Source organism: Sphaeramia orbicularis, chromosome 22 (assembly GCF_902148855.1).
Source record: "Sphaeramia orbicularis chromosome 22, fSphaOr1.1, whole genome shotgun sequence".
NCBI classification, from domain to species: domain Eukaryota; kingdom Metazoa; phylum Chordata; class Actinopteri; order Kurtiformes; family Apogonidae; genus Sphaeramia; species Sphaeramia orbicularis.
The window spans coordinates 13,875,575-13,899,649 of NC_043978.1; the positions used below are offsets into that span (position 1 = coordinate 13,875,575).

A 24,075-nucleotide genomic window follows, 5' to 3' on the forward strand; every position below is an offset into this window, starting at 1 on the left:
TTTGAGTGTAAATCACTTGCTTGTTATTATTATTAAACAGTGTTTTGTTTTGTTTACTAAACATAGTTTTTTTGTTTGTTTTTTGCATATTATCTCCATGAAGAGAGTAACGAGTAGTATTGGAGTATGTTAAAATGTGAGAAAACAGATTAGAAGCAGTATTTTTTTTTTTTTTAATTTCATAGTTTTCAAGTGATGTATCAGTAAATACGTGTTTTTTTTGCTTCAAAAATCAAATGCATGGTGTGAAACTGCATGGACATTTTTGGAACTCCATGAAAAATAGATTCATAACAAAAAATTTCATTCGCATTGTTTTTTTCAGGCCTAACGAGGAACAAAAACACTCAAGAAAATAAATCTTGATTAAGGTTCTCACAATTCATGCATGAAAGGGTTAATATTATTACTAACATTATGATCTGCTCGCTTTTATACCGTTTCGTGTTGAAAAGATGTGATAAAAACGTTGAAGGAGTGATCGCTCGTGAGGCGGAACCTTTGTTAACGAAAACACTTCCGGCTAAGGGGACGGTTTTTTTTCCTTCCACAAAGTTCCGTTTCCAGCATTTTCTGTGCTCGGAGAACAAATGCAGAGACACCGTTAGAGACAGCGGCTGCCAGAGGCTTCTAGAAACAACGTGCACCGGACATTCACCGGTAAACTAACGCGCTCCCCGCTCACAGTAACTCTTACCGAGTCTGTACATTTTATCCAGATTTCCAGGATGGCTAAATGGGGAGAAGGAGACCCTCGCTGGATCGTTGAAGAGAGAGCCGATGCGACTAATGTCAACAACTGGCACTGGTGAGAAATGATGAAAGGACACTGACTGCTAGCTCTGCGGCTAATGCTAACACCACACTGAGCACTTTATTTATGCAAAATTAATACGAATTTGTCTCATTTGTCCCGTATACAGTTTAGTTCGCGTTATTTTTTTGTAGCTAGACAGGCCATAACGCGAACCAGTGACGATTAGTGGAATTAAATTAAGGTATTGGTGGTATTAACGGTGCTAACCTTATGGTCGTTTGAAGTTAGCTCCGGCTGTAGCTAGCAACTGTAGCTTTAGATGTATTATAGTTCTTAGCCGTAGGTGCTGGTTGTCAAGTCTATTACAACACACGTGTTTCGGTGTAATAACATAACATGCTGCTGATCACGTTGTTACACCGTCCCACAACACGTTAGATGGTTACGTTTAAAGAAAAGTGCCATATTTTAAAGTTAGTGAGTATTTTGTACTCTCCCTTGTTTCTAGTTTTTTCCATGGAAGCGTTTTAATCCTTACGGTTATCTGACTTTAATTATCAAATTTGAGCAATATCAGCCAAGAGTCTAGAGGAAATCTTCTGTATAATCCACTTCTCATTGCTTCCTTTTTGACCACATTCTCTGGTATTTGAATATGTTCTTAGTATAGTTGTATTGATCGATTGATAGTAACCAACTGTGTGCAAAGAGCGCAGACAGCAACAATATCTCCTATTAGGCTGTTAAAATAAGACAAAAGTTGTAATCAGGATAGTTTTAGTCTAATGTTAAGACCCCAATTATTTAGCACAGTTATTTAATGGAAATAGACTCTCTTTGCGTTATTAGATGTACTTGGATTTGTGTAATTCACTTGAAATACAGCTGTAAAAATTACAAACGAGCAACATTGGTGTCACTGCATGTAAGCCATATGAAAAGGGGACAAAAAATATACTGACTACTACACAGATCAGATCCCTTTACTAGCATTTAACAATTTTATAATTATAATTTTTTTTGCTCAAAAATACACTGATTACTTGAGGACATTGCACTTACAAGCATATTTTTCATGTTTCTATTGCTAATGTCCAAATCTACAACCTGTTTGTTTTTACGTAGATATTTTAATGGGAGTACATTTTCAAATATTGTGTGAAAGTCAAGTTTTAATCCGATGTGATAAAGCTTGGGATAATTACTTTTAGATCAGTTAGTCATAACGTTAGCATTAATAGGTGCGCTCCGTCAAACCAAAATAAATAATAATACTAAAACATTCAATTTTATAAAACACATTTGTCGCTTTTTCATGTGCCACACTCTGGCAGAAACATTACCATAAACAGTAGCTCTGCCTCTCTGTGAAGTAAAACATAAATCCCCTCCCACCCATCACCCCAAATAAAATTATTTGAGTCTTTAAAGATGTCAACTATGCTTATCATTTTCACTAATTATTAATTTGTCAATAGCATTGGATAAAGACAACCAAAACCTGGAGTTCCGACCCGCATCTTCAGCACCTGAACCCCCAGGAAACTATCAAAATAAATACTTAAACATCTACACAAGTAATAATTAAAAAAAAACAAAAAAAAAATCAATTAGAATAATGCTGAAGAGAATTTCCACAACTAAATCATTATACAGTAACTGCTGTAGTGAAGGAAGGGGAGGGAGCTTAAATGTTTCCTGTCTCTTAACTTTATTATCCAATCATAATCAGCCTTGTGATTGAATTTCAGATGATTAAATAAATTGGTTGTTAAGCGTTGCGGTGCAGAAATATCTTCACAGTAGTCGTCATTCGTCTTCATCAGATTCCTTTAAACCTACTTCCGAATTAGTTTGATTTTTCTTATTGACCAGAGGATGTCTGTCCTCATTTTGGTTTTAGCTGAACCATGTGCACTCAGACCGGAGGGGAGTTGGTGTGATCATCGCTGTAAGGGAAAGGGGTGTGGTGGATTTATTAGACAAGACAAAACAAGAGCATCATTGAGAAATGGAATGTGTTTTATCAAGACTGCATTATTTTTTATGGAAAATAAAGTTTGATCAGGCGGCCATCACTGGATCTCTGATGCCTGTCACTCTGGTAGTAATCTGAGAAAAGACGGATGGACGGTTGCGTTGTCGTGGTTCAGTTAGACCGCAGAGAACAAACCAGACATATTGTATAACAAATATGACAAAAGGAACAAGTCTGGGGTTTAATACAGAACAAACGTAGAGTTACAAGTATGGACCCTTATTGAAACCTATGATATGAGCCGAGCTGCAGTGACTGATGGGCCAAAGTCTTAATAATAATATTTGGTTATGAAGTTAATTATTGGTTAATACTTTGAGTTAATCATGTTTAGATTTTGGATGATTAATATGCCACTACCAGAGCCTTTCCAATGTTTATAGGATTTATGTAGGAAAATATTTGTCCCTGAAAAGAGTCCTTGAATTAATTAAATAATAATCAGAATACTTTATTAATCCCAGGGGGAAATTTTTGTGTGTTACAATTGCTCCATTCAAGTATAGTAGCCGGAGAGAAATTGTCAGTACAGCAAAAAGAGAGAGAAAAAAACAAATAAACGTGTGTGTGTGTGTATATACACATACATATAGCTCTGAATATGTCTATCAAATATACATATTAAAATGCAATTAACAACAGCAATTTGTATAATATGTACTAGACAATATATTATCATCATGATAATTAAAGAAATATACATAAATAACTGCGCAAACATTGTTGTGTTATTAAAATTATTTGGTTATAAGGTGGAATTAGGTCTTCAGCTAAAATAATCTCAGTTGAAGCCCAAGGCATTAAAATACCATTAAACACTGTCTGGCTCATGTTTAATCTTAGTTGTACCTGTTAGGAAATCACTGTTGCTGTCATTTGATATATGGATAATATTTATATTATATTGGTACTTCAACAACAATGTCCCTGTTGTCACAATTGTAGATAATTATGCAACTTTCCAAAATGTGCTATACTCATTGTCTCTTTCAGACAGGAGGTCTTTTTATTTATTCAGAGTCTAAAATCAAACTTGCAGAGACTTGAATCTTGTTAAAGAGTCGTGACACGTCTTATTCTGTTGTCACTGTGTAGTAATGCTGTTAGTATTAGTTAACTATATAGTGTTTAGTGTTGTTTGTCTTTGGCAAAATAGATCAGGACCTACATTTCTCACAAAAGAAAAGGACGTGGCCATTGTTTTGTCTCAACACTGCATTCTCTGTGGGTCTTTTCAGGACTGAACGAGACGCAACAAACTGGTCGTCGGACAAATTAAAATCTCTGCTTGTTGGACTGAGTGTGGAAAATGAGGAGGGGAAGTGTGAGGTGACAGAGGTCAGCAAGTTGGAAGGAGAGGCCTCGATCAACAACCGCAAGGGGAAACTTATTTTCTTTTATGAGTGGAACCTTAAAGCAACTTGGACCGGTGAGTAGAGACTGAAACCTGTTTGTTTTTATCATAAGCTAAAAAAAAATGTGTGAAATTGCTCATGTGTTTGCCATTTGGGTAACTTTGTCCTGTTGGAAATCAGAGGAAGCAAACAGGAAATTAATATGCGCTTTATTGCTTAAAGAGACAAACTGCTTGTTAAAATAGAATTGAGCACAACTGTAAATGCATAAATGGGCAGTAGAGCAGAGAAGCTGCTAAAAATAGATTTTCACACATTTATCTGTCACCAGTAAAGAAAACAGCAGAAATAAAGAGGCTTTGGTCTTCAGCTCACACCTGTATTATCTTTGTTTTTCAGGAAAATCAAATGCAGGAGTCAAATATAAAGGAACCATTGAAGTACCGAACCTGTCTGATGAGAACGACATGGAAGATCTGGATGTAAGTGTCGCTGTTGAAACAATGAGGCGACTGAGTGACGTAGGCACAGCGTTCTGACATCTGTCCTGTGGTTTCTGTTCAGATTTCTGTATCATTGAACAAAGATGAACCTGACACACCGCTGACCAACCTGATGAAAACAGAAGGAGCCGAGAAAATTCGCGAGGCGCTCGGAAACTACGTCGGATCCTTAAAAACAGGTCAGTAAAACCAAGGCCTTTTGTCACCTGAAAGGTACCAGTCCATCACACATTATTACAAACCAGGTGTCAGGTCTGTCTTTTTAGTGCATCTAGTTAAACAGGGTGGTTGTGCAGGTTTTAAAAGTCTTTAAAAGTCAGGAATTTTGTGTAAGTCTTTATAAAGTCTGGAAGAAAGTTTCTCTCATAGTAGAATTTTAGAGTATGCTCAAAGGCACATAATCTTCTAAGATAAGAAATACATGAGGAAGCATATTAGTTAGTTTCAGTTTATTTAAAATATGCAACAAAACAAAATAATCCTACTTTAGTCCTTAGAAATAAAGCAGATTGTAAGAAAACATAAAAACTCCTGAGGCGTTCCCAGGCCAGCCAAGAAATATATTGCCAGATCTATTAAAAGTTTGTGTGTATTAAAATATGTACAATTTCAAGAAGAAGAAAAAATAATTGAGACATAAACGCCCCCCCCATACACACACACACTTTACGGGACTCTTCTCCACTCCTGATGATTGTGATTAAAAATACGCACCGACATTCGGCTACAGTGTGACAAAATTATGTGTGTGTGACAGTCATTCAATCCAACAACCCACCCACCCCCCATGCACGCACGCATGCACACATACACACACGCACACACACATGCCTTTAAAATGAAAAATAAATGAATGAATGAGTCATGCAATACCTTTTATGACAAAACTCCTCCAACATCACATTTCACTGTGTCTGGATCATTCAGCGCACTGATCCCATTAGTGCTGCTGTATCCCAGAGCAGTTTCTACAGCGTATTGTCCCCAGTGGTGCACACAAAACCCTCATTTAAATAGGGTGGTCTCCAAGATTTTGCACCTGTTGTAATTTGCGCAAGCGATCTTTGTAAATCACCCGCAAACCTTAGTCACACCCCGCACGCAAAATTCTAGATTGCACAAGCAAATTACTACACACAAAATGGGATCTCCGTAGATTCGGCCCATAATTCCTCCATTGTGTCCTGGGTCGGCCCCGAGGTCTCCCAGACGGACATGCCCTAAACACCTCCCCAGGGAGGCGTCCGGGAGGCATCCTCACTAGATGCCCGAACCACCTCAATTGGCTCCTCTGGACGTGGAGGAGCAGAGGCTCTACTCTGAGTCCCTCCCGGATGTCCGAGCTCCTCCCCCTATCTCTAAGGCTGAGCCCGCCCACCCTGTGGAGGAAACTAATTTCAGCCGCTTGTATGACTGTAGGTGAGGGTCGGAACGTAGATCGACTGGTAAATTGAATGCTTCACCTTTCGGCTTAGCTCGCTCTACACCACAATGGACCAGTTTAGCGTCCACTTACATATATACATGAACACAAAATATGACTTAATTTGCATAATCAAAAAGGAGTGGGAGGAAGTATAACTTATAACACTTATAAAACAAATAAAAAGCTGGATATGATTTCACTAACCGGTCAGTATTGAAATGATTTTAGTGAGACTTCTTTGTGTGATATTTATGCACTTCTGTGATTTTCATGTTTTGAAAACGTGTCTGTAAGTAAAACAGAATTTACTGTGATTATATGTTCATTCATTCATACATTTATTAAAATGGACTTTTCTACAACACACAACAGGTACAATCTCAACCAAAAAAGTAGGAACACAAGTATAGAAGTACATAAAGTCAAGGTCTTAGGTAAAAAAAATAGCAGGTTTGAGAAAGTTTGGAATTTTTATTGGGATTAAGAGCTAGTACCCTGGTTATAAACATGGACAAAAATGACAGTATAGTCAGAAACGTAATTAAATCACAGTAATAGCAGGAACTATTGTCAAAACACTTTGTATTTGTTGTTTTAAAAAATTGCACTTTTGCACAACAGGAACCATTTCATAGTTCTTCAGAGAAAATCTCACTTTTTGTTTGTGTTCACACTACAGTAACTGCCAACTATTTTACTTGTTAGAACATTGTTTTTAATCTCTTCTTTTAGCTCCTGTTCCAGGGTTCTTTCACAGTGCAAAGGGAGCTAAGAATGATGCAACGAATACACACTGATTGCACAATGTCCGTTTACTGTGTCATCAGAAAACATGTTCCAATATCCTTTTACTTATAATAAAACTACAAAGAAAAGCCCCGTAAACATAAATTGGCTGTAAAAGAGAGTGAAACACGGAGCCGACAGTGAAGTCCAGGCATTATTGAGTCCATATACAAATGAAGATACACAACAGGATTTAGACACGTCCAAGCAAAATGTTTAATGTACTTTTCCTCTCAGCTGAATAAAAAAAATGCATCCACCAGAACACAAAACAACTCACAAAGATGGATGAACTGAAATGCATGACAGAAAAGAAAAGTTATGGGTTCTTGATACTGTATAACATGTATAGAATATAGTTACTGGTAGCAGTGGAAGAAGAGGAAAAACAGCTCTGTTGTGTTTCATCAGTTTTTCATATAAGAAAACAACATAAAGCAGGTCACTGGACTAAAACACAGGGTCCCTGTTGGTGTTTTAGCATTAGATAGAACCACTGCATTCATATATGTTAGATTTTTCATCTTAAAGTTTAAGACTGAGTTCATTTGAGTCACTTTATAAACTAGAAAAGCACTCGGAGAGCGCAGACCTCCGCTGAGGCAGATCTGTTTGTCTGTCTGTCTGTCTGTCTGTCTGTCCGTGTGCAAGATAACTCAAAAAAGTTATGGACGGATTTGGATGAAAATTTCAGGAAATGTTGATACTGGCACAAGAAACAAATGATTAAATTTTAGTAGTGATCGGGGGGGGCACTGATCGGCCTTGGTGGAGGTCTGCGCTCTCCGAGTGCTTTTCTAGTTGATATTTGTACTGTATTATACCTTTCCCATGTCACTTCTGATAAACTGTGTCTTGAAAACATTGCAATCATATAAACCAAACTCCAATCACATCTGACAGAGATGCAAGTGTCACCCCTGGTCAAAAAAGGACATTGTATTCAGTTTTAATGAGTGTAAAAACTGTTTTAACAATAGCCAAATACAAAGGACTTGCACTACAATAACAGTTTGTTGTTTTACTGAACTGTGTTTTTACACCTTATTTTTTTTGTTTTACTGCACTTTGATGGAAAGCGCTGTATAAATAACTACTTCTTCTTCTTCTTCTAATTATTATTATTGTTATTATGATGGAAAAACATTTTAATTTGAGGATTTTGTATAAATAATACAACCAATATGGTCCAAAAATTAAAAATGATATGAAAGGTCTACAGTTTCAGAAAAAATTATTAGACCATCAAGTCATCAAAAAATATGGTTATATAATCAAGTACTAACTCCTGTGTGTATCATGCGAGTAAAACAGACTAAACAGCCTAAAAGTACTGTTTTTGTCAGTACAATGCCATAGCTATTAATGTAAGAACTGAAGTGATTTTGTTTTTTATCAAGAAAACATGGAAAATGGATAGATATCAGCTCTGAAATTAAACTACTATGAGCTATTTTTGTTGTTATCATTATATTTGTCCAAACAGATGTACCTTTAGTTGGACCAGGCATTAAAATGAGCAAGAAACTGAAGAAAACAAGGGGTGGTCTAACAATTTTTTCCGCGACTGTATGTTTAGGATGATTTGACATTTATTCTAATTGACATGTTTGAAATAAACTTCCATATGTGTCCATGCTCATCTGTTTTATACAAAAGTGTCTCAATTGTTGCATCTGGTTGTAATTATAACAGTAAAATAGGTTCTAAGCTTTGTTTTAATTTTTTATTGCAGAGTTCACACAAGGAATGATCCTGCCGACGGCCAACGGTGTGGCCAAAACACAGACCACATCACAGTCCAAAGCCAAGCAGGATAAAACTCGGGTCAGTACTAACGGTCACTTCACATTCAGACAGTCACTGCATCAGTTTTACTGTACGTACTGTACGTTCACAGGCTGCTCAGCTCTTTTCTCACTGGGGTTTTGTTCTTGTGTGAAATAGATTTCGTCCTCGGGGAGCACCACCGCTCCAGTCAACACCGGCGTCAAGATCCCAACCTGTAAATTCAGCATGAGGGAAACGTTCCTCACCTCACCGGCTGACCTCTACAGGGTTTTCCTCAACCAGGAGGTGAGACGAACTAATAACACATACAATACAATAACCTGTAGTCTAATTACAAAATACCATTGTACAGTGCAAGGAAATTTGGTTTTATGTTCTGTAAGGTGCTTAAGTAAAATACACACATTCATTCTTTTTTTAATTCATTCAATTATTTGTTTTGCGCAGAAGAAAAAAACAAAACATTTTTTAAGTGCTCAAGGAGCTAATAGAGTAAATATGTTAATAAACTAGAAAAGCACTTGGAGAGCGCAGACCTCCGCCAAGGAAGATCAGCCCCCCCCCCGATCATCACTAAAATTTAATCATTTGTTCCTTGTGCCAGTATCAACATTTCCAGAAAATTTAATCAAAATCCTTTTTGAGTTATCTTGCTAACAGACAAACCCTGATGAAAACATAACCTTGGCGGAGGTAATAAAGGTGATCAAGACAATATAACAATTGCCACATCAATTATAAGACAATCTAGAATAAAACCAAATATAAGTATAAAACAGTCAAGTAAAAAAAAGAAAACAAAGACACACACATACACAAAAGTGAGTCCAGTGTCAAAATGTGCAGAATATACATGTGACAGTAACAGCTGTAATGTAAAGTATTTTGTAAGTAAAGTGTCCTGACTATGGGTTCTATTAATATTTACATAGCAACAGAATGCAGTTACATTATAAAGTGTCCGTGTCATCATCGCTAAGGATCTTTTTCATCATCTAACCCTTATTTTCCTTCTTTTTGTTCAGTGTTTGTGAGACACGTTGACTCTGCATGTTCAGTACGTGTTAATTTGTGTTGATTTGTCATTGTGTAGATGGTCCAGGCGTTCACACACGCTCCAGCGACAGTCGACGGGGAGAGAGGCGGCAAATTCCGTCTGCTAGATGGAAACGTTTTCGGTGAATTCACAGAACTGGTGAGATCGCATTTAAGTTTTGTCTAAATGTGTACGCATTAGCTCAAATAAAAACCTGTGGTGTGTTATAAACCAGGTTTCTGATAAGAGACAAACAGACGGTCTTTAAGTACAGGCCAAGTAAAAAGTATATAGATAAACTGATGTCTGTCATGTACTGCGCTGCCTGTTGAACACAATATCCACTATTAGATTACATTACATTAGATTAGATAGAATTTAACTGATTCTTTGTGCAGAGCCCTCAGGGAACTGATGTTCCAGTAGCAGCACAACACTGAATGTACACACACAAGAAATACCACAATTACTATATCAGACCCTATGGGCCTGATTTTGTTTTCATAAATCAGTGATTGTATTGTGTGGAAAAGATCACTCCCTACTTGTACATATTTTTCTCTCTCTCTCTCTTTTATTTGGTTATCTGCCCTTCTTTTCAGTGTCTGGACATAAAACAAAAATATTATTTTGCACCGCAGGCATCTCTTCAACCGCTCCCTTTCCCCTTTGTGTAAAACTGATGTGGGAACCTTAACTCATTGTTTCTGGTCTTGTAAACTTCAAAGATATTGGTTTGAAATTGTTTGTGAAATGGACACAATTTTTCATACTGATATATATGTGCATATGATGTACTGGATGCAAATGTCTGATATTGAATGTCAATAAAAAGTAAATAAATAAATAAGAAACACCACAAGAAAATGGCAAAACAGTAACTATAAAAAACAGTAGTGAAAAATAAAAAACAGGCAGTTGCACATTGGAAAGTACTAGTAGTAAAGTAGTAATAATAAAGTACTAGTAATAATAATACATAGGTAATTAAGCTATAAATATTATAATATTACATTACCCAAATATTTTTTAGTTATTTTTAGTTATAGATACTCATCTGATGTGTTAGTGCCTGATTTCAGTCTCTGCAAATGTGTCTTATTTTCAGTAAAAGTGTCATTTGTAGAATTGTTCAAGTGTCTCAGGAAATCTGTTAAGCAATGAGTGTTTTCTATCCACTGAAACACTGGAGGGCTTTTATTTTGAAAAGGTTAAGGAAGTAATAGAATAGTACTGAAAAGTATTGACAGTATCCAAAAAAAATTTTAAAAAAATCCACGAAAATATAGAAAAAGCCAACTATACTACAGATGAAAGAAACATACACAACATAATTATATATACAGGCAGTATAGGGTTATATACAAGGTAATTAAATTTAATTAAAAAGCAAGGGGCTTGGGTTGTGGTCATTGAGGTAGGGTGCAGAAATGGTCATTGTGGTTCTTTTAACATTACAAATGCTTGATCAAAACATGTTTTACACTAAATAGTGACCATTTGGACGTATTCAGGGTTTCTGTGGGTCATTAAAAAGCATTAAGTCATTAAATAGATTTTGTGAAAATTAAGGCCTTAAATGGCATTAAAAAGCATCAAATTCAATGTCCAGAGGCATTAAAAAATTAAGTACACTTGATGGAAAAAAAGCATTGTTATTGACGATTTATTTTGATTATAGAAACATTTAATAGTTTTGATTGGAAGTATAGTGTGATGATTGACAGGCGGAACCCTTTAATTGACTATTGTTTATGGCCGATACGCGAAGTCACAACACCAGATGCTTTTAATGCAACGTGCTGTGGGCGTGCTCATGCTGTGGTGAAAGAGCGGAGGGAATATTAGCAAATGTGGGAAAAAGGAGAAAATGCAAGTTTCATCAGAAGTGATTGGAGGAGGAACTATTCAGAACCTGGTTAAAGCCTGTGGACGATAAACCGACATAGAACTGCATGTAAAACTGTATCTGCAGTTGGACATGGGCATTAAATTTGTTTAAAGTGGCATTAAAAAGGGCTGTAAATTAGATTTGCTGATACCTGCAGAAACCCTGTTAACGTTACAAATGCTTGATCAAAACATGTTTTGTACTAAATGGTGACTATTTGTATGTATTAAACCGAGGAAACTAATGATGATAATGATAAGAAATGTAGAAATAAAGGCTCGTCTCTTAATACAAGCCTTAAGTAAAGGTGCAGGACAGTATTTGAGTAATTGCTGTAAATTAAATAACAGTAAAATATGATAAACCCTTTTTTTCCACCAGGTTCCCGATGAGAAAATAGTCATGAAGTGGCGGTATAACAACTGGCCCTGTGGTACGTAAAGTTATAGTTTTCCTCTTACTTTTTACTTCTTTGTCTGCAGTTTCTGTCTATAATCCTAAAGTGTTTCGATGTACTGATAAGGGATGTAACGATTACCAGTATAATGATAAACCACGGTAAAATTGCCAACGGTTAGTATTACCGTGTAAATTCTAATTATCATGATAACTGTGTTTGATTACCACACTTTTCTGGAGAAAACGCCTATGTAAAGATCTGCTTTTATGTCAAATATTTGAGTATAGTTTTAATTTATTACGTTTGATTTTATTTACCTAATATTTGGAACCAATATTCACTTTTAAAGTCTCTGAAAAGGTTCGTTATGTATCTTTGTGTTATTTATGCAATAAATTATATACATTTTTCAAATCCGATTTTATATATTTTTTTGTGTTTTCTGGCCTTTTATTTTAATATAGTAGGTTAAAGTGAAAAAAATAATACACAGTTGATTTAAATGAAGTTTTGCTGAAAAAAAGATACCAAACATGGGTATAGTAAACATTTGTTTATATAGTATATAAAGGCAAAATCCAAAGTACTGAAAAATGGCCAAAATAGGCTCAGAGCTGTAAGGGTTGATACTTCAATGTTTCTGCCAAGATCAAGTGCATTGTGCCAATTATTTATTTTATTTATTTATTTTCAAAATACAACTTGGTTAAATTATTTCAGTGTGTGTATAAGTACTTTTTGAACATTTTGAGCACAATTTCAACAATATTACGATAATAGTGATAACCGTGATATAAAATTTTCATATCGTTACATCCCTAGTACTGATGTAAAATTTCTGACACAGACCGTTTTTTTTGGCTCCTCAGAACATTACGCCACAATCTCCATGAGTTTCTTGGACCGAAGCAACGAGACTGAGCTGAAGGTGGAGTGTCGAGGCGTCCCCGACAGCGAGGAGGAGCGGACGAAAGAGGGCTGGAAGAGATACTACTTCGAAGCTATCAAACAGACATTTGGCTACGGAGCGCGACTCTTCTGAAGACGCTGTACTCGTACTGTTTTCTCTTCTGTTTTGGATTTTTAACTTTTTCCCCCGTCCTTGATCTCTCTGGCACAAAGATGTCCCGTTGTAGAGACTCGAGGGGTGAGGCCGATCTGTCACCTGTCTGTGTACGTGTAAATGTTTTAATTTGTTGAACATATTTAACTCTCGAGTTTTCTCCCCTTCTGTCAGTATTTGGCTCATTTGTGCAAAGGAGCGTTAAAGGACGGTGCCTTTGGGACCAGGATGGAAAATGGATTGAATAAAACAAAGAAGAATCTATCGAACCACTAAAGCAAATTGGCCTCCAGTTCTATAAATATGTAATTATTGCAAGAGTAAAAATAAATGTCGGTTTTCTTTTATTTGAGGAAAATATGTTGCTTTGAACATGTTTCTTTTGTACTTATTTTACTCTTCTTTCTGTGTAACTGTAGTGGAGACGCTTCGAGCTAAGATGCATGTTCCATTTGAAACTGCCAGACAAGGAAAGATTTCAGGGCTTTCAGCTACAGCTAAGCAGCACAGTAACATCACCTGTTCTGTTCACACTTGATTTCATGCCCATCATGTTGATTTGTGGGTGATCAGACCAGCTCGGACCTTCAGCACCAACTAAAAAAACCACATCGTTTCTGTGTCAGAAACTGAGCAAAAACCCTCATGCAGGTAGGCAGCGTAGCAGCCCAGCACAGACTTCATGTATTTGGCTTCAAAATGTACATCCAGTAAAAAGCTGTCAGACTCCAATGCTTATTTATTCTTCATTTCATCCTTTCATAATGTATAAAGATTAGGTTCTTGGAATAAATCAGTCCGTGTCTGCTCTCGATTTGTTTTTATTTGCGGTTTGTAGCTCATGTTAGACTGATCAATCAAAAAAAAAAAGTACTTTTTTTACACTTAAATTACGCTTTTTTTTTTTTCCACTTTACACTTAAAATATAAAGACCCAAGTGCTACTTTTGTGTCAGTTCCCAAATGGATTTTTCTCCATTTTTAACATTTCTTAAGTGAATTATCACCATTTATTGTAATATTATCTTGTTTATTTGGCATTTTTTCAGCAAAAATCAGGTATTTTCCTTTATATAATATTCTGATCATAAAGATGTTCATTAAAGCACAGATTAAAGTTGAGGATTATTATATAAAAAACTGAAGAAAAATTATTTTTTCAGAAAAATATATCATTAACTGAACATAAAACAAGTGTGTCCATCCACTGTCATTAATCCAACTCCATGGGTTTTACTGGGAAATCAATGTTGTAGAAGATGATGTTGTTTCCATGGTAACTACAGAGCCTGTGAACGTCCAAATGGGTCATATCTGATGACCATGAAAAGATGAAAAACTGCATTTTACACAAATTATTTACACGTATTGATAGTTTTAGTGGATCAACAGGTATTAAACATTTAAATCATTAGATGGCTTTGGTTGCCAGTGGATGTTTGTGTCTTTATGGGTTAAAATGGCAAAACAGGTACTTGTTTGGTTTTATAAGTAACATTTTTTTACCATGTTTTTCATCCACAGAAACAGTTTAGGGAAAAAAAATCTGACTTTGTATATAATGTTTGAAGACTTAGTGAATCAGTTAGAAATGTTTGTTACAGTTATCAAACTATATTTATGACAGGTATCACATAATAAAACATGCAATTTATCTTCCCATTGTAATAAACAGTTCTTCAAACATACATTATAAAATGGAAAAAAAAAAAAATTTACAAGTGATTTAAAACCTAAACAGAAACCACAATTTATCAAAAATGAACTGTTGTAAATGTCATGAGTCACATTTTCTTAATTCCATTACAGATGTCTCACTAATATACATTGTTAGTCAAAAACACTTAATAAAATAAGATGCCCAGTTGTAACTTTTTGTTTGCCATAAACAGTTTGACCAAACTTTAACATCACGTTTCTAATAATCACAAAAAAATCCTCAAACTTTAAATACAAAGTCAATCTTTCAGTGTTAGAAACAGTAACCAGCATTCAGATCCAAATGCTTGTTTATTTATTCCCAAATAAATGTAGAAATGAACTTATTTATTTACACTTTGATTACATTTCACATGTTTCATCTTTAAAACACATATTTACAAGTGCTTTAAAAGCTAAAAGAGAAATCACAATTTAGCAAAAGAAGCACTTAGTTTGGTTTTAAAGTAAGAAAACAGAAAGAGTGAAAGAAAAACCCTCTGGGAAACAACATCTCAATAATAATATGATGCATCTTTAGTCAAAATACATTATAAAACATGTTGCACTGTGTCTAAAAATATGCAAAAGACAGATATAGAAATGGAATATATGGAATAATTTATCTTACCTTTATAATAAACACTTTGACCAAAGTGTAACATCATATTTCTAATTGAATCACAAAAACTAAAGGTTCAACATCCAAATAAAACAAAAATAATCTTATCAGCTAAATTTAAAAGTCTGGAAAATCATGTATAACGCTGTTTATACTTATTACAATAGATTTTTTTCAGTGTAAACTTATATTAATCAGAAACGAACAAAACAATATCAAGCTCTTCTGCAAACCAAAGTTTTTAACATCAGCAGAAAACTGTTCTTAAATATCACATAACTTAAATATTTTTACACTGATTAGGCTTAAATAAAGAAACTATTAAACAAAAACAATGACATGATGAAACATTACTGTAACCTGGCGTCTGTTTCCTCCGGTCGAATGTGTCAAGTCATAAACAAATGTAGAGCTCCGACTCCTGTAGGACAAACAGGAATTTATCAAAGAAAAAAGAACCTGGAATATTTTAAAACATCTAAGTGTGATGAGAAAACGGAAAAAGACTGAGATTCTTCTAAAAAAGTGAAGGTTAACATCATCTGTGAAACATTAGTCAACTTCCAAACCTAGAACATTGATGGGACTTCCAGTTTTTTGTTGCCAGTGACTCTACAGCGCCTCCCAGAGGAGAGACAAGGAACTGTCAACTCAGTCCTCACCTTCAACATGAGTATCACCCACTGCACCCCAAAGGAGAGGCAAGGGGTATTGTTTTTGGTTTGGTTTGTTTGTTAACACTTTAGCAGCAAAACTGTTGGTTGAATTCATACCAAATGGGGTTTACAGATTGCCAGTGACCAAAAATAAATGTTATTACATTTTGGGAAAGTAGGTCAAAGTTTAAATTTTGTAGGAATTTTTTAAAATGTTTATTTCCCCCCATTTACTTATAATGGGTGAAATTTAACATGTCTGTAGCAGCAAAACTATGAGTTGAATTCATACCAAATTGACTTTATAGATTGCCAGTGACCCAGAATGGATCTCATTACATTTTAGGAACAGTAGGTCAAAGTTAAAATTTTTAATGAATTTTTAAAATCTTCCCATTTACTTATAATGGGTAAAATATGTGCGAGGGATAGGGTTTGTTGTGCCTGGCACCACTTCTTCTTCTTATTATTATTATTATTAATAACTATATATTTCCTGTAATGTATAATTTTATTTTTTATACAGGGACAGTGCAAAACATCCATCGACCTCAAACCAAGGATAGATGCGTTGGACCAGGTTAAAGCAGAATTACTAACTTCCACCTGTTTTCCTTCTATTACAACAAATTATTAAAGGGTCTAATGAGTATGGAAAAAATTATATATATATATACACATATACATATATATATGTATATGTGGTGTTGTATTGATCATTTCTTTCTTTCTTTTTCTTTCCTACTACTTTTCATTCTACTTGAATGGAGCAACTGTAACACCAATAATTTCCCCCATTTAATAATGTATTCTGATATATATATATATATATATACACACACACACACACACACATATATATATATATATATATATGTATATATATATAAAAGATTAAAAAAGATAACATTTTATGTCAGTTTTTTGCCTGAATTTTAAAGGTTAAGGTTTGATTGACAGTGACACTTGAACAGGTAAATTCATCCACAATCTTAATTGTTTGTCCATTTACACAAATATGTGGAGATTTTAAAAGTTTATATCCTGAAGGTCTCACAGCCACAATTTACACCCCGCCCCGTTTTTTTTTGTTTTTTTTTTGTGTGTTAAATCTGTGTCAAATAATAAAACTGGTTTCAGTGTTCGAACGTACACTGGAGCTGGAGTCATTGTCCACTGAGTCCAGACTCAGTCGTGGCGCTGTTTCTCCAACTTCAGATGATTTTTTGGCAGAAACATCATGATGTGTCATCCTGGAAAGTAGGAAAGAAAAAATACAGTCATATAAGTTTGGGTTAGTGGGTAAAATCAGTTGAATGTTCTGCTCATTTCCAGTTTGTACCTGTACAAGGGCCATATACTCATGGCCTTATTGTCCGTCTGGGTTCCAGTAGATGTTCCCTTCTCCACCAAGTCCTTGAGGAAGTGGAAGAGCTTCTCGGACTCGATGCACTGCTTCCTACACGATAACACAATGCACATAGTATTCTATAAATTCAACATTAACAGGTGAGCTCGTGTCCATGTTCACACCGCAGACTGTATTATAATCATTTTTCTGTTTGACAAATGTTCGATGTGCTGAAACCTAGTCAGCTAAATCCACATGGAGGAGCAGACCGACGTACATATGAGCGAGTGAGACGACGGTGCTGAACTTGGACTGAGTTATGAGGCAGGTTTTGGTCAGTAGAGTCTTCAGGAACATCTCCAACACTCGTGCTGATCTCAGTTCAGGAAATCACACTTGATCAAGAACATGTCTCACAAAAAACACCTGAAGTTATCGCTCAAAGTGACAAAATCCTCACTGTTCTCACTGTTAAATTTAGTTACATTTACAGATATTAGTCTATTATACTTGCTGTTTTATTGAACATATTACGATTCCTACCCTTGGATTACTCTGAAAACATATAGTTTAACAGTCTTCAGCTAAAATTTACTTAGGGGGTCAAATGAGTGGCCATTTTTGTCAAAAAAAAAAAAGTTGTAAGAAATGCATAGAACTGTGTTGAAATAATGCTAATATATTTGTGCACAGACGACTGATATTATTTGACAGTGGAAGCTCTATTTTCAGAAATATTGGATTTTCAATAGCATGTGTATGTGAAAACTTTTGCTGGTGGACAGACGTGACATTACCCATGATGCTCTGGTCAGTACCAGTACTTTATTAGTAATAAACTTATAGACTTACTATTGCTAATTCTCCTCTTATTCATAAATGTTAGTATTGTGGATCTAAAACAATAACAGCTGACACGAAAACACAAAATGTGGCAGTGGACGGATGTGACATGGTTGTTACAGATCCCATCATACTGATGCTCGGCAGCCATGTCACCGTTTACACTAATGATCCCTGTGCAAAAACTAGGATCAGAATTATTTATTGTATAGTTTATCATCATACTAAAGAGTAAATAACAATATAGAATTGTTATTTCTTTATAAAAATGCTTATTATTAGAAAACTGTTGATTTAAAAAGTGACGTGTGACATTCTTAATGTATGTATTGGCATAACATAAGCAGGATGGATCAGCACCATACTCCATATTGAACCTGTAAAAATAAAACATACGATATGTAAGATAGAATCTTGTAAGAATCTAAATGAATAGAATAAATGTTTTTCAGGTAAATTCAGTTCAAATATAACTTGGCCATTTGTGACATGAAAATATAACATTATTTATGATGAAATTGGACATTTTTGAGCTGAAAACATAGTTCATATGACCATCAACATGTTGCAACAGAACTGAAATCCTGTAAATTTGCAGAACTTGCATTTACCAACACAAAGTTCCTTTGGGATTCACTTTTATTGATTTCTTATGCACAAAGACATAAATAAGACCTCTAAGCAAATTTTAGCCGTCTTGCAATAAACACCCCTTCATGATAATGTTCAGTTGATGTTGAAATTAAATTTAATTAATTTGATTAAAACGAGTGGTGATTTATCTGTCTGTGGTTACTAGAGGATGTATTTGCTGTTTAATTATACAGAACTTATCATAAAGGTGTTTCTGTTATTTAGCAAAGTCTCACTAACTGAAATTGGTTGAATAAATGTGTCAAAATTTCTTTTTTTTTTTTTTTGCACAATTTTAAGTGCATTTGGTGATATATAGATGATGGATATGCCTCTGAAAACTTAACAATAAGAAAAGTGTTTCAAAACATGCATAATTAAAACTAAAACTAGCAGTAAAAATAGACTGAACTAAATAAATAAGAGGCTAGAGTAAATGAAAATTTAACTGCAATGAATGATATCATTACATGTGTTTCTGTAATCTGCTGTTAAGTGTAGGAAAATACCGTTTTTCCACCTTAAATACACAATGGTTTTGTTCATTTTATATGATATCACTGAATTTTTAGGTTCTATAAATAAAGTCAGTAAAGCTATATGAAAACTCAATTAAAAGTAGTCAGTTCCTCAAACTAAAACCAAAAGAACCTACTTAGAACGGGTTAAAATGAACTAAAACTGAGCAAAACACGAACAAAACTTAAAGGCTAAATAAAAACAATAGTTAAACATTTTAAGACTAAAACAACTGCCTTCCGAAGGATACAGATGATCACAGGAACAGCCATCGCCATCCTCCCCACCTCCGTGTTTTTCTGCATGATCTTTTTAATGCGAGTCTGAAAAAAACAACAAAAAACATGTCCGTCAGTTTGATGTTCGGATTTCCCACTACCATAAACGCATCGCGTCACTCGTGAAAACCGAACCTGAGCGAAGTGGTGCGTTTAAGGTGATCGGATAATCTGGGTTTACCACTCCACTAGCTAACCATCCACCTGAGCAGAGTTAGCCGTTAGCTCGTTTCTAGCACCGTTTTCCCCAACTTTAACCATTAAATGAAGTTCATACTCACCGGAGGAAACCGTACGTTATATCTTTTCTTCTGTCCGGGCATTTTACACGTTTTAATCCGCGCAGTCCGAGCACATTTTTCATGTTTTTAGGGCAAACTGCCGCTGCGTCCATTTGTTTACCTGAGGAGAAAACACGCACCTGAGGTCACCCACGCGTGACCCCGGCAATGACGTCATCACCTCCGCAGGAACGCCTATTCACACATTAAAACAAAGATATTCAAAAATTGAATGTATTTGGTACAGAAATTGTGATCAGCCAACTGGCTGACGACACAACATTATTCTTAAAAAATGAGCAACAAATTCCAAAAGTTATTGAAAAAATTGAAGAATTTTCCAAAACTTCAGGATTACATTTAAACTTAAAAAAAAATGTGAAATTTTCTCTCTTCATGACTCTACATTAAAAGAAATCTGTAATATACCTGTTAAATCAGAGATCAAATATCTAGGTATCCAACTCGGTAAAGACAAAAACACATGCCAAAAAAACAATATTGAGACAAAACTCAAAGAAAGTAAGACAAAATTAAATATATGGCTCCAAAGAGACTTATCACTATTTGGCCGTATATACTTGACAAAAATGGAGAGCTTATCAAGGTGTATATACCCTCTTTACTCAAATGCTGCTTCTTCTAATCTAATTAAGCTAATAAACCAACTGAATTTCAATTTTATCTGGCATAATAAACCACATTACATTAGGAAAGGTCATATGGTCAAAAAAATTAGCGAAGGTGGCCTAAAAATGATTGATTTAGATTGTCTCAATGGAACATTAAAGATAAACTGGCTGAAATCTTGGATCAAAAATTATAACTCCCTACGGTACTGTATCCCCAACTTTATTTTTTAAAAGTTGGGCGGATTAAACCTCTTGCTTGTCTGTGACTTTGACATTAAAAAGCTCCCTATATCCCTATCAGAGTTCCACAAGCAAATCTTACTTTACTGGAAAATGTTATATGTTCACAACTTCTCTCCACACTTAACAGTGATCTGGAACAACCGAAATATTCTACATCGCAACAAATCTCTATTTTATGAAGACTGGTATGAAAATAATATTTGGTCAATACTACACCTTATGGATGATGAAGGAAATTTATTAGATTATGAACAATTCTGTACAAAATATAACTTTAATCCCTCTCTCTTAGACTTCATGCGTTTACGTAATGCTCTTCCCAAAGAATTTATTTTTCTATCCAAAAACTTCTTAGCCCATCAAAAAGCACAACCCCATCTTCCTATTCCGATGATTCATGGAATATCCATTTTAGATAAAAAATGTTGTAATTCCTTTATTAGAAAATGTCTTACTGATGAATTTTTCCCTGTTCTACAAAATAAAAATGACATTTTGTTCAAATTCGACAAAAGTACAATTTCAAAGCTAAGAACAATGTATTTATCCTTTCCTATAGCTCCCAAAGCCAAAGAAACACACTTCAAAATAATGAATGATATCTACCCATCAAAAGAGTTACTTAGACTTCATTTCAATGTACAGGATAACAGCTGTACATTCTGCAATACCGATATTGAAACAACAGACCATTTATTTTTCTTTAGTCGTATGGTGCAAGTGTTTTGGACAGACTTACAAAATTGGTTAAAAGAAATATTTCCTTCATCTACATATTATTTTACAAGAGATGACATAACATTTGGTGTTCTGGTAAATAACAAAAAAGAAGAACTCTGTATTAATGTGATTTTATGTATTGCTAAATTCTGTATTCACAAAAGCAAATGTCAAAAATGCCCACCCAACTTTTGTGTTTTCAAAAATGAACTCAAACTGTACTTGAAATCCTTAAAATGTATGAAAAGACCCAAAGCTGTAAAACTTCACTCTTATTTATGTGACATTCCCCTGGACTCAAATGAACAATGAACTAACCTCCCCTTGCAGACTGATTTTGTTTCTTTTTTCTCTATTTCTTGAAATTTAAATTTAATCCCATTCGTTGCCGTTGCACATTCACAATGCCATGTTTGTTATAAGGCACTGTTGTACTGTTATTTTTGAATGTTTTGCCAATAAAAAAAAAAAAAAAAATCATGCATCAAAACAAACGAAAACATAATTCATCTGTTCTGTTTGTGCTTATAATCAAGATTTTAGAAATAGACTAATAATAATAATAATAATAATAATAATAATAATAATAACATTAATAATAATAATAATAATTCATAGTGTTGGTTGTGTGTTTTTGTCAGAGCAATAAATAATTTAAAAAATAATTTAAATGAAAAAAAAAAATCACCATTTATTGAAATACAAAATCTATACTCTGAGTTAAAATTAAACTTGTGACAGTCTATGTATTAGAAATTACAAAAGTCTACTTTAACTTTATGTTTTTGCAAGGTTTTAACCCTTTCATGCGTGAATTATGAGAACCTTAGTCAATATTTTTTTCTTGAGTGTTTTATTCCTCTTTAGGCATGAAAAAAATAATGCAACTGATTTTTTTTTTTTTTTTTTTTTTTTTAATGACCCTATTTTTTGTGGAGTCACAAAAATGTCCACTCAGCTGGACACCATGCATATGATTTTTGAAGCAAAGAAACATGTATTTAAAACTCATCATCAGAAAGTGATATACTGTGTGAAAACAATTAAATAAAAACATTTTTAATGCAGCTAATCTGATGTTTTCTCACATTTTATCATACTCTAATACTAGTTATTACTCATTTCATGTAGATAATATCCTCCTGAGACCCAGGAAATTGACAATTTTAGCTTTTTTATACAAAACAAATAGTCTTGTTTGGAAATTGCATAATGCAACAGTTTTTCAGATACATTTTTAAAATCATTTTTATTTATTGATTGATTTTTTAATGGAATATCCTTTGCAATGGACAGCATTTACGTTAAATTGTCAAACTTTTGTCCCCTATAGAGGACAAAATGCATTGCTGGGTTTCAGGAGGATATGCAAAAAAAAAAAAAAGAAAAAGAAAAAAAACAACTTTTTGTTCCAGAAACCTGTTAATTACAGTCTAATAACAATTAGCAATTGATTTACACTAAACATGTTACTGCAGATCAAGTTACAATAATTTTATAAATGGCAGTGTATGGCAGTGGTGATTTCTCACAGACTGCAAGGGAAGCCCGGCTTCCCCTAAAATTACGAAAATTAAATGGTTAAATATGTTTGGTTGTGTTGACATTTTATGCGTTAGAACACGTTCATCTCACAGATGAGTTCGTTCAGAATCAGCTTTATCACAAATCAATGGATGTGATGTTGTTCACTTCTCATACATTCCCGTTGCGCTGTTTTCTCATCCATCTCTGCTCAGTGCATTTGTCCGTAGACTGCGGGCGTCTGTGGGCTTCAATGGGACTGAGTGGAACAGTTTTTTTCATTGCGTCAAAACTGGACAGTAATTGAATAAATACCACGATGTTGTCCCGCCCCCGGACACCGGGCGTCTCTGGGGGTGAATGGAGCTGTGGGCGGAGCTCGGCCGGGCTGGACGCCAGAATCGCACGTGCTGATTGGAGGATCGGTCAAAAGGCTGAATCCTGTTTGATTGACAGCTAGTTTCAGATCTCCTCCTTCACTGACACAGTTCAGTTTAATAACATCACACATTCTGCTGTGAAATCAAGAGAGAAACTACTTCGAAGTTACTCGTTCATTTTTTGCACTGTTAATAAAACACACTCATTGTACTTCCTTGTTTCAATTTAACATAATTTCAGCGTTTTCTTGTTTCATTTACATAATTTAATCATTTCTTGTTCGAGTTTAATATCGTTTTGTAGATAGTTAAATCAATCAGACTGTCGGCTAGGTCGGAGTGAAAGGAGAATCTCTTGTTTAAAAAGGCTTAAGTCTTACACCCACAACACACTGGGCCAAGGCAATCTAAACAGCCTAGCTCTGATGGATATTGAGAGGACACTGGTCCAGTCCCTGGGAAAGATGCCTGCTTGGTACGATAAGGTCACTGAGCATTTTCTAAATTTTTTTTATTTTTTTATTTTTTTTATGTAAGCCGACAATGAGCTTCCCCTGTCTGAAAGACGAGCAGCCACCACTGGTGTATGGGGGGATGCATAAGCGTCCACTGTGTTGGCTGATATTGAACTAAAACAGCAAAACCCATG

The 24,075-nt window shown here is 34.8% G+C and overlaps 2 protein-coding genes across 3 annotated transcripts; one reads left to right on the forward strand and one right to left on the reverse strand.

Annotated features, from left to right (window-relative positions):
- The first annotated feature begins 574 nt into the window (after positions 1–574).
- LOC115414177 (activator of 90 kDa heat shock protein ATPase homolog 1-like) lies at positions 575–13,857 on the forward strand. Its single transcript, XM_030127400.1, has 9 exons — positions 575–808; positions 4,034–4,224; positions 4,550–4,632; positions 4,715–4,832; positions 8,601–8,692; positions 8,813–8,941; positions 9,750–9,851; positions 11,965–12,016; positions 12,853–13,857. The coding sequence occupies exons 1-9, from the start codon at positions 729–731 to the stop codon at positions 13,023–13,025; spliced, it is 1,020 nt and encodes a 339-aa protein (XP_029983260.1). The 5' UTR covers positions 575–728; the 3' UTR covers positions 13,026–13,857.
- A 1,080-nt stretch (positions 13,858–14,937) lies between these two features.
- On the reverse strand, positions 14,938–20,067 carry LOC115413295 (dr1-associated corepressor). 2 transcript variants are annotated; one of them, XM_030126040.1, is made up of 6 exons: positions 19,928–20,067; positions 19,619–19,691; positions 17,651–17,744; positions 17,365–17,481; positions 17,176–17,275; positions 14,938–15,787 (listed from the first exon to the last, which is right to left on the reverse strand). In XM_030126040.1, exons 1-6 carry the CDS (start codon positions 19,967–19,969, stop codon positions 15,761–15,763), a joined length of 453 nt encoding a protein of 150 aa, XP_029981900.1. In that variant the 5' UTR covers positions 19,970–20,067; the 3' UTR covers positions 14,938–15,760. The 2 variants fall into 2 exon arrangements, with proteins under 2 accessions (XP_029981900.1, XP_029981898.1); XM_030126038.1 differs by lacking the exon at positions 14,938–15,787 and having other exon boundaries at positions 17,137–17,275.
- Positions 20,068–24,075: the final 4,008 nt, after the last annotated feature.

Excerpts from the sequence above, each read along its gene's own strand:
- LOC115414177 (XM_030127400.1), top strand. The coding sequence starts at position 729 with ATGGCTAAATGGGGAGAAGGAGACCCTCGCTGGATCGTTGAAGAGAGA. Across the intron at positions 9,852-11,964 it reads TCGGTGAATTCACAGAACTG|GTTCCCGATGAGAAAATAGT; the intron begins GTGAGATCGCAT and ends TTTTTCCACCAG. Across the intron at positions 12,017-12,852 it reads GTATAACAACTGGCCCTGTG|AACATTACGCCACAATCTCC; the intron begins GTACGTAAAGTT and ends TTGGCTCCTCAG.
- LOC115413295 (XM_030126038.1), bottom strand. The coding sequence starts at position 19,969 with ATGCCCGGACAGAAGAAAAGATATAACGTACGGTTTCCTCCG. Across the intron at positions 19,692-19,927 it reads ATAACGTACGGTTTCCTCCG|ACTCGCATTAAAAAGATCAT; the intron begins GTGAGTATGAAC and ends TGTTTTTTTCAG. Across the intron at positions 17,745-19,618 it reads GGCTGTTCCTGTGATCATCT|CACGAGTGTTGGAGATGTTC; the intron begins GTATCCTTCGGA and ends AACTGAGATCAG.